This window comes from Microcebus murinus, chromosome 7 (genome assembly GCF_040939455.1).
Source record: "Microcebus murinus isolate Inina chromosome 7, M.murinus_Inina_mat1.0, whole genome shotgun sequence".
Taxonomy (NCBI): Eukaryota; Metazoa; Chordata; class Mammalia; order Primates; family Cheirogaleidae; genus Microcebus; species Microcebus murinus.
Window position 1 is genome coordinate 66,707,080 of NC_134110.1, and position 15,091 is coordinate 66,722,170.

Sequence of the window (15,091 nt, forward strand, 5' to 3'; positions counted from 1 at the left end):
TCCTGAAAACAAAAGCTCATTTACATGGAGTTAAAAACTACGCTCTCTAGCTCCAAATTTTGGTAAGCTGCTACCTGAAATCAAAGAATTAGGATTAGGCTGGGTGCAGTGGCTCATACCTGTAATCCTAGCCCTCTAGGAGGCAAGGGGGGGGGGTTCGTTTGAGCTCAGGAATTCGAGACTGGACTGAGCAAGAGTGAGACCCCATCTCTACTAAAAAAAAAAAAAAATAGAAATTAGCTGAACAACTAAAAAAATAATAATAATAATAATAATAATAATAATTAGTCAGGCACCATGGTGGCACATGCCTGTAGTCCCAGCTACTCGGGAGACTGAGGCAGGATTGCTTGAGCTCAGGAGTTCGAGACCAGCCTGAGCAAGAGTGAGACCCCATCTCTACTGAAACTAGAAATAAATTAGCCAGAGAACTAAAAACAGAAAAAATTAGCCAGGCACCGTGGCATGTGACTGTAGTCCCAGCTACTCGGGAAGTTGAGGCAGGAGGATCGTTTGAGCCCAGGAGTTTGAGGTTGCAGTGAGCTAGGCTGACGCCACGGCACTCACTCTAGCCCAGGCAACAGAGTGAAACTCTGTCTCAAAAAAAAAAAAAAATAATTAGGTTTAAACTCCAGATATTATCAAACTTTTATAATGAACTATTATAAACTAATATTTACACATATTAAAATGACTTTCCTACACACAACGCAAATATATCCTCTTCAAGACAACCTAAATTTTTAAAAAGCTTAATATTTTTAGAGGAATGGCACAGTTCCCAAATACTCCCCTTCTTTTTCAGAGCTCTGTATCTACAGCACTAGCAGTGCTCCAATCACTCTAACTCCTCCAAACCAACCTTTACACAGGCCTTCTGCCTCCTATTTCCGCTCTACTTCCTCTAAAATAGGGGTTATTAAAAACTTGCAGAATGTTTTAAAATTCTAATGAAAAAATGCCAAGTAAGGGTCATATCTGCCAACTTACACACTTAACTGAGGTGGTCCAGGTTTTGCTTGTTTGACAGGAAAACTACTTTGAACAATTGTCCTAATTGCCCTGAAGACAAGACAGGAAAAAAGAAAATTTAACATATTATAAATGTCACTTCAATTATTTTTTTCAAGTACTACTCTTAGAAGATGTTTATAATAAATTATCTGAAGCTTTAATTGGCATATAATGAATACTTTCTAAATCATCCACATTTTTACTAGAAGGCTTTTCATCTATGCAGCCACAAATTTTCTCTACCATCAGACTCACAGTTCCCAAGGTCCTCTCAGAGATCTCTGAGGATCTTATCAAACAACCAATCAAAAGGGGTCCTTTAAAAGCATACCCAATACTCATGTGATGAGGATTCAAAAATTAAAATAGCATACCCCTAAAAGCTACAGTACAATAAAACAGAGACTGCCCAGCACATTCTGGTTTTATAAAAATATTTACCATCTATTGTAGAGAAGTATAGCCATGGCGGTGGTTGGAGGTAGAGTGTCCAGATCCATGTCTACATGCTTTGTCCCAGAGGGAACTTTACTGATACAGAGCAGTTCATTTAGTAGCATATTCAACACTGGAACAGACAAACTTAAAAGAAACAAAAGGTACATGTTTGTGTGTTAACTGCATAAGAAGCACAAAATACATACACAATTCCCTATCTTCACTGAAAATAACTACATTGTTAAAAGACCAAATCTTCAGGTTTACCTATCAAATTTGAAAAGATTTTTAGAAGTTTTTATTATGAAAAAAGATTTATTTATTTTTTTAAAATGTCAACATATACAAAAGTAGACATTATTACCATGAATCCCCATGTATTCATCGTCCAGCTTCAGTAATTATCAACTGATGGCCAATCTTGTTTCACCTCTACTCTTACCCACTCATTCCTTCCATAAATATTTCAGAATATATCTCAAAAAATTAGCTTTAATATCACTTGTAAAAATTTAAAGTTGCTTATAAATTATCAAATATCCAATCAGTGTTCAATTTTCTGACTGCCTCACATTTGCCATAGTTCTTTGTACACATTGCTAGCTGCTGACAGGTCTCTTCAGTCTATTTATGTATAGGTTCTGGTTCAGATTAAAGAATACATTTTTTTCTAATTCAAATATTTAACACTGGAGAATGTGGTGGGGGGAGGCAGTTTTACATACTACTGGTGAGAGCATAAACTCTTTTGGAATGTAATCTGGCAATACTGTGTCTTAAAAATGTTTATACCACATGACCCAGCAATTTAGGAATCTATCCTAAGGCTATAACTTACGGTTTATGGGCAAAGATATTTAAGGCCTTGTGATTTAAAATAGTGAAAAGCTAGAAATAAACTAAATGACTGTCATTGTAGGAATAATTAATGAATTATTCATCTAATGGAATCATCTCCAAAAAATAAAAATGGGGAAATGTTCATGCTATTCTGTTAGGTGAAAAAAACAGAAATCAAAACAGCATATAGGACATTATTACAATCTTGTTTAAAACCATAGAGAGAGGCCGGGCGCGGTGGCTCACGCCTATAATCCTAGCTCTCTGGGAGGCCGAGGCAGGCGGATTGCTTGAGGTCAGGAGTTAGAAACCAACCTGAGCAAGAGTGAGACCCCGTCTCTACTATAAATAGAAAGAAATTAATCGGCCAACTTATATAGAAAAAATTAGCCGGGCATGGTGGCACATGCCTGTAGTCCCAGCTACTCGGGAGGCTGAGGCAGCAGGATTGCTTGAGCCAGGAGTTTGAGGTTGCTGTGAGCTAGGCTGACGCCATGGCACTCACTCTAGCCTGGGCAACAAAGTGAGACTCTGTCTCAAAAAAAAAAAAAAAAAAAAACATAGAGAGAAAAAGAACAAAAATTACCAAAAAAAATGTTAAAATATACTTCTCTCAGGCCAGGCGCAGTGGCTCACGCCTGTAATCCCAGCACTCTGGAAGACTGAGGTGGGTGGATTGCTCAAGGTCAGGAGTTTGAAACCAGCCTGAGCAAGAGCGAGACCCCCATCTCTACTAAAATAGAAAGAAATTAATTGGCCAACTAAAAATATATAGAAAAAATTAGCTGGGCATGGTGGCACATGCCTGTAGTCCCAGCTACTCAGGAGGCTGGGGCAGAAGGATTGCTTGAACCCAGGAGTCTAAGGTTGCTGTGAGCTAGGCTGATGCCACAGCACTCTATCTAGCCCAGGTAACAGGGTGAGACTCTGTTTCAAAAAATAAAATAAAATAAATAAAAACTTCTCTCAGGAGTAATATCTGGGGGGAAAAAAGAAAAAAACAAAAAAAGCCCATATTTCTCTCCTCTCCCCCATTATTTCCTATTTTCTGAATTTTTCCCAACTTCCTATAAGGTATTAATATTTCTTTACCTGTGAGGCAAAGGGGATGAAAACAAATCATTTTCTAACCACAGACTTGAAAGGATTTATTTTTAAACAAAAAAGCACTGACTTTAACCAGCTATTTTAATAGTTAGGGAGATGGTGAATGATTTACGATCAGCAAAATTAACTGAATTATTCACCAGCAAGTCATTCATAATATATACAACACTCATTAACTTTTATTCATTTTATTGAGATATGTAATTGAAAAATTTTAAATAGTTTAGGTATACATTTACTCTAGTCACTACACCAAAAATAATATTAATAATGATGTTATTATTACTGATAACACTGAGTTTATACTTTACAGGGTGATTTAAATTCATCTAATATTCAAATATTTTCTTGTACCTTTTGAAAAATACTCACCTATTTTACCAAGACTATAGAGAAAAATAATTTTAAGGGCCAATATCATAAAAGCACATATAGAAATAAACCAAAATATATAAATACTTCAAAAAAATTTTTCACTTGAATCTTGTATACCTTTTCTCTAATATGTCTAAGTCCCACTTTAAATGTGCAGCAACTTTAAGAGCAAGAAGTTTTAAAATACGATTTCTCTTGTTATCAGGTGGAGGTTGAACTTGATTTTGTTCATTAACTGAAGGTTTGGAAGCCTGTTCCAAAAACTGAACTATAAGTTGAACTGGTGCAGGATCTACAATTAAACAGAAAATAAATTCTTGAAGTTTTCATTATGAAGATGCAAAAGGATTCAGTATTGTTTTTTGGCCACAAATGGAATCCAAACCGCTATGTAGTTACAACGACTAAGAAATATTATTTATAAGAAGTGTGCTTGCAGGCTAAAGATCAGAGTGATAAGAAGCAAAGAATAAAAGATTAATCCACAAGAAAACACTTCCCAGGGAAAAATGTAATAGATTCCAGGTTCAGCAAATACCCAATGCCAATTAGAGGAAAGAGATCCAGGTATTAGAAGTACTGTCTTGACGCTTGATTAGGGCGATCTGCATCAAGTTACCGGGCACCTGTTTCCTCTAATGCAAAATGGAGGATAACACCACCCACCTCACAGGATCATTAGGAAGACTGAATAAACGAGATAACAGATGTGAAGAACTAAGCACAATGCCTGGCACTGTGAAAGCACTTAACAAATGTCTGTCAAAAGGAATGTCAATTAAAAGGACATAATACAGGTGGGTAAAACTACCCAAATAAAATACACTAACTTCTCACACAGCATTCTCCATCAGTTAAGGCCAGTCTATAAGACTGAACAAGCCTATGTGGATCTGAGTTTAGCAAAATGCTATTCAAGTAACTTACCTTTTCACACAAGTACCTTTTTCCAGAAACGCCTGGAGTTCTCCTCCTCCCCCATAACACCCGTTTAATTGGGATCTTAATCATTATCATCACTATACACAATAACCATCTTGCAACCGTGCAGCAGTCCCCGCCCTCAAAGATTTCAATTTACTGCCCAACTTTGGAATATACAATTAAGAGTCAGAAAGATCCCCTCATTGAGGAACAAAATATGTAAATAAGAACCTAAGATAATAACTAGCGTCAGGGTCAGCACCAGAACAGCTGATTTCTCCCCATCTCCCTGACTTTCCAGCCTGGGATTCCGTAAAGAGAGAGTTGGCAGCCTCCCCGACCCAAGCAAACCCCTGCCAGCCTCGCAGGCGCTGAAACCCCAAACAGTGAAAGTGACCAACGGGGGCGGGCTGACAGCGCCAAGCCCGCCTTCCGGGGGCTGCAGGGCCTTTGTTTTGAGGTTTTCTCAGACCCACCAAGGCGGTGCCCCCGCACGGGTTGTTTAGCGCACTGCGAAGGGCCGAGCCAGAACTCGGCTCCGGTCCGCGCCTCCCAGGCTGCAGCTTCTGTGGCCGAGAAGGCGGGGGGTGGAGGCAGGCCGTGCAGACGTCGCCGGTGGCCGCGTCCCGTTCCCCAGCCGCAGGCGCCAGGCTTACCAGGGCAGGGCTTGCGCAGATGTTTCTCCAACAGCGACTCCTCCAGCAGGAACTCGAACCAACAGGTCTGCGGCGGGGTGCAGGGCCGGCTGGAGGTGGCCGCCTCCCGGTCCGCCGCCTCCGCGCTCATCCTGCCCCCGCCGCCGCTACCCCCAGGGACGCTTCCTGGCTCCAACCTGACCCTCGGACGCGGGCCCTGGGCCTGTGATTTGCGGAACCGGTCAGTACACAGCCGCACCCGGAGCGGCCCGGAAACTCACACAATCCAAAATGGCGGCGTGGGCCAGCCAGAGCGGGGCTCCTGGATCCGCCTCCCTGCGCCATCGCCGCGCCTTCGGGCCAATCGTAGTTAGGGTCGGAGAGAGGGGGCGTGGCCAATCCTCGGACCACACCTCCTCCGGTTGCCATGGGAGACGGGGCCGCGAGAAGCCAGGTCTGAGATGGGCTTTCCCTTTCCATGGTAGTTCTTCGGCGAGAAAATGAAACCACCTCATCTAGGGTTACGGCAGGCCTCAATATTTTCCTAAAAGACAGCGAATGCGACAGGTTCTAGTTGTGACCCAGGCAAAGTTGGTCTCCGGTGCTTTCCATTTCCCCATCTGCATTTCTGAGAATAGGTCTTGTCCACAGATGCTCCCCACTGTCGTGGGCACCAGCGTCCCCGCCCCCTTCCTGGCTGGATGACTAAGTACGGTGAGATCTAGCCTTTCTGCCTAATTAATCCTCTTGATATCCCCACTAGAGGTGCTGTTGATCCCATTTTACATTTATCTCTATTCTGCAATGTTCTTGTATTTTTTTATTTCTTTTTTTTATTTTTTCGTTTTTTTTTTTTGTTTCTTTTCTCTTTGTTTTTTTTTTATTTTTTTATATTCTTTTTTTAACCAAGATGTTTGTAATGTTCTTGTATTTTTTACTAACAAACGATTAAAATTGAGAAAAGTACATTCATAGATCGTGAACAGATTAAGAGTGCAAGTGCTAGAGTCCATCATTCTAACGCTCTGGATAGACTATTTTTTTTTTTTTTTTTTTTTTTTTTTGAGACAGAGTCTCGCTTTGTTGCCCAGGCTAGAGTGAGTGCCGTGGCGTCAGCCTAGCTCACAGCAACCTCAAACTCCTGGGCTCGAGTGATCCTTCTGCCTCAGCCTCCCGAGTAGCTGGGACTACAGGCATGCGCCACCATGCCCGGCTAATTTTTTATATATATATCAGTTGGCCAATTAATTTCTTTCTATTTATAGTAGAGACGGGGTCTCGCTCAGGCTGGTTTTGAACTCCTGACCTTGAGCAATCCGCCCGCCTCGGCCTCCCAAGAGCTAGGATTACAGGCGTGAGCCACAGCGCCCGGCCCTGGATAGACTATTTAACCTTTCTGAACCTTAGTTTCCACATTTGTAAAGCCGAGATAATAGTGGTGCCTAATTTTAGGATTGATAAAAGAATTAAAAGAGGCAGAGCTAAAGTATGATACGGGTAAATGAGATAATACAGATAAGCTTTCTAGGACAGTTTCTAGAACTGACACCTAGAAAAATCAATAAATGTCAACTAATATATAGTGCTTTTCTGTTTGCAAATTATTTCCTATTGAGTAGTCCCCCCTTTTCCACAGTTTTGCTTTCTGAGGCTTCAATTACCCGTGGTCAACCTAGGTCAGAAAATATCAAATGGAAAATACCAGAAATAAGCAATTCATAAGTTTTAAATTGCATGCCGTCCTGAGTAGCATCTGACAACCTCCCTCCTGGGCCAGGGATATCTCTTTGTCCAGAGTATCCACACTGTCTACATTACCTGCCCATTAGTCAACTAGTAGCCTCTTAGTTATCAGATCAACTGTCACAATATTGTAGTGCTTGTGTTCACCCTTATTTTAAAGAGTATTGGTGCTGGCATAGTGTTAAAATCATTCTATTATATTATTAGTTATTATTGTTAATCTATTACTGTGCCTAATTTATAAATTAAATGCTATAATAGGTGTGTATATATAAGAAAAAACAATATATATAGCATTCAGTATGTTTTTTTGTTTTGTTTTGTTTTTTAAGTCTGGTCTAGTGGAGCAGTGGGAGTGAAGAAGGAAGAAAGGAATCTGATTCAGTATGTTAAAATGATAGCCAGGCATGGTAACTCATGCCTATAATCAGGATAGCTTGTGCCCAGAAGTTTAAGACCAGCCTCGCCAACATAGATAAACACTGTCTCAAAACTTAATTAATTAAAATAAAATTTTCATTTAAAAAGTAATACACTTGGAAAGATAACATCAGGAAACTGAAAAGACAAGATACAGATTGGGAGAAAATACTTGCAAATCATATAATTCATAAGGTATTTACATCCAGAATATACAAAGAACTTTTACAACTCAACAATATCTTCTGACAGCGCTTTATTGGAAAAGAAATTAAAAATAATAAAAAATAAAAAAAAAAACAACTCAACAATAAAATGACAACCAAACTGAAAAATGAGGAAAGGATTTGAATAGACAGTTCTCCAGAGAAGATATATAAATAGCTAATATGCACATGAAAAGATGCTCAACATCATTAGTCATTAAAGAAGTGCAAATCAAAATTACATGAGATAACATTCCATACACACTAAAACAACTGTGATCAAAAAGACAAAAATAAGTGTTGATGAGGATGTGAAGAAGTTAGAACCCTCATACACGTAAACTATAAAATGATCTGACCACTTTTGAAAATAATTTTGCAGTTTCTCAAAATGTTAAACAGACTTACCAGATAATTAGTCAATTCCCCTTTTAAGGAAATGAAAATATATGCCCACACAAAGACTTGTGCATGAATGTTTGTATCTGTACTATTTATAATAGCCAAAAAGTAAAAACAACCCAAGTCTCCACTTTGTTGTCCAGGCTAGAGTGAGTGCCGTGGCGTCAGCCTAGCTCACAGCAACCTCAAACTCCTGGGCTCCAGTGATCCTTCTGCCTCAGCCTCCCGAGTAGCTGGGACTACAGGCATGCGCCACTATGCCCGGCTAATTTTTTTTATATATATATATCAGTTGGCCAATTAATTTCTTTCTGTTTATAGTAGAGACGGGGTCTCGCTCTTGCTCAGGCTGGTTTTGAACTCCTGACCTTGAGCAATCCGCCCGCCTCGGCCTCCCAAGAGCTAGGATTACAGGCGTGAGCCACAGCGCCCGGCCTGCCCGTTTGTTTTTTTACTTCAAAATAAGATATGTGCAGTGTGCATAGGAATTTGTTCATATTTTTTTAAAACTATAGTCTGGTCCTCTGAGGGACAGTGAACTGGCCCCCTGTTTTAAAAGTTTGAGGACCCCTGGTTTAAGGCAACAGAAATTTATTCTCTCACGGTCCTGAAGGCCAGAAGTCTGAAATCAAGGTATCAGCAGAGACACACTCCCTCCAGAGTCTCTACAGAAGAATCCCATCCTTGTCTCTTATAAATTCTAATGAGATTCCTTGGCTTACAGCCACATAATTCTCAATCTCTGCCTCTATTTTTATATTGCCTTCCCATCTCCTGTCTGTCAAATCTCCCGTGTGTCTCTTATTAGGACCCTTGTCATTAATCTAGGCACCTCCCTACCCCAGATAATCCAGAATGATCTGTTTATCTCAAGACCCTTATCATCTAATAGTCACAGAATATACATTCTTAAGTGCACATGGAACATTCTCCAGGATAGATCATATGTTAGGCCACAAAACAAGTCTTAACAAATTTAAGAAGACTGAAATCATATCAAACATCTCTTCCAACCACACCAGTATGAAACTAGAAATCAATAATAGGAGGAATTTTGGAAAATTCACAAATATGTAGAAATTAAACAACATGCTTCTGTCAAAAATAACATATAGAGACAGATCTCTAAGCAAAAGATTTTATTTAGAAATATATATAAAAACAGGGCCGGGCATGGTGGCTCACGCCTGTAATCCTAGCTCTCTGGGAGGCCGATACGGGCGGATTGCTCAAGGTCAGGAGTTCAAAACCAGCCTGAGCAAGAGCGAGACCTCGTCTCTACTATAAATAGAAATAAATTAATTGGCCAACTAATATATATAGAAAAAAATTAGCCGGGCATGGTGGCACATGCCTGTAGTCCCAGCTACTCGGGAGGCTGAGGCAGGAGGATCGCTTGAGCCCAGGAGTTTGAGGTTGCTGTGAGCTAGGCTGACGCCACGGCACTCACTCTAGCCTGGGCAACAAGTGAGACTCTGTCTCAAAAAAAAAAAAAAAAAAGAAATATATATAAAAACAGAATTTCAGGCCGGGCGCGGTGGCTCACGCCTGTAATCCTAGCTCTCTGGGAGGCCGAGACGGGCGGATTGCTCAAGGTCAGGAGTTCAAAACCAGCCTGAGCAAGAGCGAGACCCCATCTCTACTATAAATAGAAAGAAATTAATTGGCCAACTGATATATATATATATAAAAATTAGCCGGGCATGGTGGCGCATGCCTATAGTCCCAGCTACTCGGGAGGCTGAGGCAGGAGGATCGCCTGAGCCCAGGAGTTTGAGGTTGCTGTGAGCTAGGCTGATGCCACGGCACTCACTCTAGCCTGGACAACAAAGCGAGACTCTGTCTCAAAAAAAAAAACAAAACAAAAAAAAAACAGAATTTCAATTAGGGGAATATGCACAGACTGGGGTGGTCATTGGTGTGTCTGAAGAACAAAGTAAAAGTTTTGGATTTATTACAAAAGAGAAATGTTACATAAAATGTTTTGGTTTTTTTTTTGAGACAGAGTCTCACTTTGTTGCCCAGGCTAGAGTGAGTGCCGTGGCGTCAGCCTAGCTCACAGCAACCTTAATCTCCTGGGCTCAAGCAATCCTCCTGCCTCAGCCTCCCGAGTAGCTAGAACTATAGGCATGTGCCACCATGCCCGGCTAATTTTTTTCTATATATATTAGTTGGCCAATTAATTTATTTCTATTTATAGTAGAGACGAGGTCTCGCTCTTGCTCAGGCTGGTTTCGAACTCCTGAGCTGAAACGATCCACCCGCCTTGGCCTCCCAGACAGCTAGGATTACAGGCATGAGCCACCTCGCCCGGCCACATAAAATGTTTTGAAGCACATTTATTGGTGCTAATGAAGTTTCTCTGAAATTTCTCTGAAGCTGGCAAGCTCTAACTGGTGAGCAAGGCTGGTAGGTAAAACTAATCTTAGAGTCATGGCAGGTCATTTTGGCAGGTACTAGATAAAACTGATCTTAAGTTTATAACAGGTTGTTTCAGCAGCTGAGCTTGCAAGACAGTACCCAGAGCAGGCACTTTGTGGCCTGAGTCCTTTTTCTCTTTCGTCTCTTGACTCTAATTTAGTCAGATATGACAGAAACAATCCCAATTCATAAAATCAATTTTCACACTCCTAAAGAACAAAGAAGTCAAAAAAAAATTAAAAGGGAAATTTGAAAACTATTTTGAGACAAACAAAAATGGGAACTCAAAATATCAAAACTTACAGGGCGCAACAAAAGCAGTTCCTCCCCTAAGTGGGAAGTTCATAGCAATAAACACCTACATCAAAAAGGGAGAAAGATCTCAAATAAACAACCTAACATTACACCTCAAGGAACTAGAGAAGAGCAAACTAAGCTCAAAGTTACTAGAAAGAAGAAAATAATAAAGATCAGAGTAGAAATAAATGAAATAGGCCAGGCACAGTGGCTCATGCCTGTAATCCTAGAACTCTGGGAGGCCGAGGCAGGTGGATCACTCAAGGTCAGGAGTTTGAGACCAGCCTTGGCAAGAGTGAGACCCCATCTCTACTAAAAATAGAAAGAAATTATCTGGGAAACTAAAAATATATAGAGAAAAAATTAGCTGGGCATGGTGGCACATGCCTGTAGTCCCAGCTACTCGGGAGGCTGAGGCAGCAGGATTGCTTGAGCCCAGGAGTTTGAAGTTGCTGTGAGCTAGGCTGATGTCATGGCACTCTAGCCCAGGCAACAGAGCCAGACTCTGTCTCAAAAATAATAAATAAATAAAAATTAATTAATTAATTAGATACTAGAAAAACAATAGAAAAGACCAACAGAAATAAAAATTGGTCTTCTGAAAAAATAACAAAATCTAAAAACCTTTAGCTAGACTAAAAAAAAGAGAAAAGGCTCAAAATCAGAAATGAAAGAGCAGACATTACAACTGATACCACAGAATATACAAAGGATCATAAGAGACCACTGAACAATTTTATGTCAATAAATTGGATAACCTAAAAGAAATAAATAAATTCCTAGACATAACTACCAAGACAGCATCATGAAGAAATAGAAAATCTGTATCCATAACAAGTAACGAGATTAAATCAATAGTAAAAAGTTTTCCATCAAAGAAAAGCCCGAGTACTTGATGACTTCACTGCTGAATTCCAACAAACATTTCAATAACTAATCCCAATCTTTCTCAAACTCGTTTAAAAAAAAATTGAAGAGGAGAGAATACTTCCAAAGTCATTTAATGAGGTCAGCTTTACCCTGACATCAAACCCAGTCAAGGACCCTACAAGAAAAGAAAATTACAGGCCAGTATCCCTGATAAACATAAATGTAAAACTCCTCAACAAAATACTAACAAGCTGAATTCAACAGCACGTTAAATGGATCATTTACCATGATCAACTGGGATTTATTTATCTATGCAATGCAAGGATGATTCAACATAAAAATTGATAAATGTGGCCGGGCGCTGTGGCTCACGCCTGTAATCCTAGCTCTTGGGAGGCCGAGGCGGGCGGATTGCTCAAGGTCAGGAGTTCAAAACCAGCCTGAGCAAGAGTGAGACCCCGTCTCTACTATAAATAGAAAGAAATTAATTGGCCAACTGATATATATATAAAAAATTAGCCGGGCATGGTGGCACATGCCTGTAGTCCCAGCTACTCGGGAGGCTGAGGCAGGAGGATCGCTTGAGCCCAGGAGTTTGAGGTTGCTGTGAGCTAGGCTGACGCCACGGCACTCACTCTAGCCTGGACAACAAAGCGAAACTCTGTCTCAAAAAAAATAAATAAATAAATAAAAATAAAAATTGATAAATGTGATACACCACATTAACAGAGTGAAGGATAAAAACCATATGATCATCTCAATAGATGCAAACAAAATTTGACAAAATTCAACATCCTTTCATGATAAAAACTCTCAACAAATTAGATATAGAAAGAATGTACCTAAACACAATAAAAGCCATATATGACAACCCCACAGTTAACATCATATTCTATGGTGAAAAGTCAAAAGGATGCCCACTCTTGCCACTTCTGTTCAATATAAGACTGGAAGTCCTTACCCAAGCAATTAAGTAAGAGAAAGAATAAAAGACACCCAAATAGTAAAGGAAGAAGTGAAATTGTGTCTGTTATCTGACACTATGCTCTTATATAGGGAAAATCTAAAGAACTGACTGAAAAACTTTTAGAACTAATAAAAACAAATTCAGTAATCTTGTAGGATATAAAATCAACTTACAAAAATCCGTAGCATTTCTATACAGTATCAGTGAACTATTCGGAAAAGAAACCAAACAATCCCATGTATAATAGCTACAAAAAATAAAATACAAATAAATTTAAGCAAGGAAGTGAAAGATCTGTACAATGAAAACTGTACAACAAAACATTGATGAAAGAGGCCGGGCGCTGTGGCTCACGCCTGTAATCCTAGCTCTTGGGAGGCCGAGGCGTGCGGATTGCTCAAGGTCAGGAGTTCAAAACCAGCCTGAGCAAGAGCGAGACCTCGTCTCTACTATAAATAGAAAGAAATTAATTGGCCAACTGATATATATATAAAAAAAAAAAATTAGCCGGGCATGGTGGCGCATGCCTGTAGTCCCAGCTACTCGGGAGGCTGAGGCAGGAAGATCGCTTGAGCCCAGGAGTTTGAGGTTGCTGTGAGCTAGGCTGACGCCACGGCACTCACTCTAGCCTGGACAACAAAGTGAGACTCTGTCTCAAAAAAAAAAAAAAAAAAAAAAAAACATTGATGAAAGAAATTGAAGAAGACACAAAGAAATGGAAGATATTCCATGTTCATGGATTGGAAGAATTAATATTGTGAAAATGTCCATACTACCCAAAGCAATCTACAGATTCAATGCAATCTCTATTAAAATTCCAATCTCATTTTTCACAGAAATAGACAAAACAATCTTAAAATTCATATGGAACCACAAAAGACCCCAAATAGCTACTGCAATCTTAAGCGAAAAGAACAAAGCTGAAGGCATCACATTATCTGACTTCAAAATATATTACAAAGTTAAAGCAATCAAAATAGCATGGCACTGGCATAAAGACAGACACATTGACTAATGGAACAGAATAGAGAGCCCAGAAACAGAAAGAATTGACAAATTTATAGTCAATTGATTTTCAACAAAGCTGTATTGTTTTCTGAGCCCCAACACTTTCTTCTAGAAGTTTTATATTTATTTTTATTTATTTTTTTATTTTTTTGAGACAGAATCTCACTGTGTTGCCTAGACTAGAATGCCATGGCATCAGCCTAGCTCACAGCAACCTCAAACTCCTGGGCTCAAGCAATCCTTCTGTCTCAGCCTCCCCAGTAGCTGGGACTACAGGCATGCACCACTATGCCCGACTAATATTTTTCTATATATATTTTTAGTTGGCCAATTAATTTCTTTCTATTTATAGTAGAAACTGGGTCTCACTCTTGCTCAGGCTGGTTTCAAACTCCTGACTTTAAGCAATCCTCCTGCCTTGGCCTCCCAGAGTGCTAGGATTATAGGCGTGAGCCACCACACTGGCCTAGAAGTTTTATTGTTTTTCCTTTTTATATTTAGATCTATAAACCATTTTCAATTGTTTTTTATATATGGACCAAGATTCATTCATTTTGTTTCCATAGTGCCATCATTGTAAATTCTATCTTTTCTCCCATTGAATTGTAGTAATGACTTGGTCAAAAATCAAATTAATGTTCATGTGTGGATCTGCTTCCAAATCTTCTATTCCATTCCATTCGACTTTGTCAATTCTTGGAACAATATCACATTATTTATTAATGTAGTTTTATAGTAATTCTTTTTTTTTTTTTTTTTTTTTTTGAGACAGGGTTTTGCTCTGTTGCCTGAGCTAGAGTGCAGTGGCGTCAGCCTAGCTCACTGCAACCTCAAACTCCTGGGCTCAAGCGATCCTTCTGCCTCAGCCTCTGGAGTAGATGGGAGAGGTACATGCCACCACCCCCAGCTAATTTTTATATTTTTTTTGTAGAAGTTGAGTCTCTCTCTCAGTCAGGAGGGTCTTGAACTCCTGGCCTTAAGCAATCCTCCTGCCTTGGCTTCCCGAAGTGCTAGGATTACAGGCATGAGCTACCATGCTGCGCCTATAGTAATTCTTGACATACGGGAGTATATGTCTTCTACTTTTGTTCATCTTCATTAAGATTGTCTTGGTAATTCTAGGACTTGTACATTTTCATACAAACTTTAGAATAATCTTGTCAATATCTGAAAATAATCCTCCTGGAATTTTGAGTTAAAGTATATTGAATTTATTGAAATGTCGTGGCCTGATTGCAGGACGGGGGATGAACACAGAAAGACAGACAATAAAACACACAGACACAAAAGATGGTACAAGACTGCAACGCTTAAAGCACCAGTCATTTTATTTTGATACTGTTCAATTCGGCAAGCGTCACACAGCTATTTTCTCATGCCAGCTATTTTTCCAGCTACTTTTTGGTACGTGACTTTTTACGGGC

General features: G+C 39.8%; 1 protein-coding gene across 2 annotated transcripts in view; it reads right to left on the reverse strand.

Moving 5' to 3' along the window:
- Positions 1-5,637, reverse strand: part of INTS8 (integrator complex subunit 8) — a 53,140-nt gene extending 47,503 nt beyond the window's left edge. For both annotated transcript variants that reach the window (XM_076005153.1, XM_076005152.1), the window contains exons 1-4: positions 5,355-5,637; positions 3,892-4,066; positions 1,456-1,596; positions 991-1,062 (exon numbers count right to left, since the gene is read on the reverse strand). In XM_076005153.1, coding sequence (XP_075861268.1) covers positions 991-1,062; positions 1,456-1,596; positions 3,892-4,066; positions 5,355-5,484 — 518 coding nt within the window. In that variant the 5' untranslated portion in view covers positions 5,485-5,637. The remainder of the gene's footprint in view (positions 1-990; positions 1,063-1,455; positions 1,597-3,891; positions 4,067-5,354) is intronic.
- Between the last annotated feature and the right edge of the window lie 9,454 nt (positions 5,638-15,091).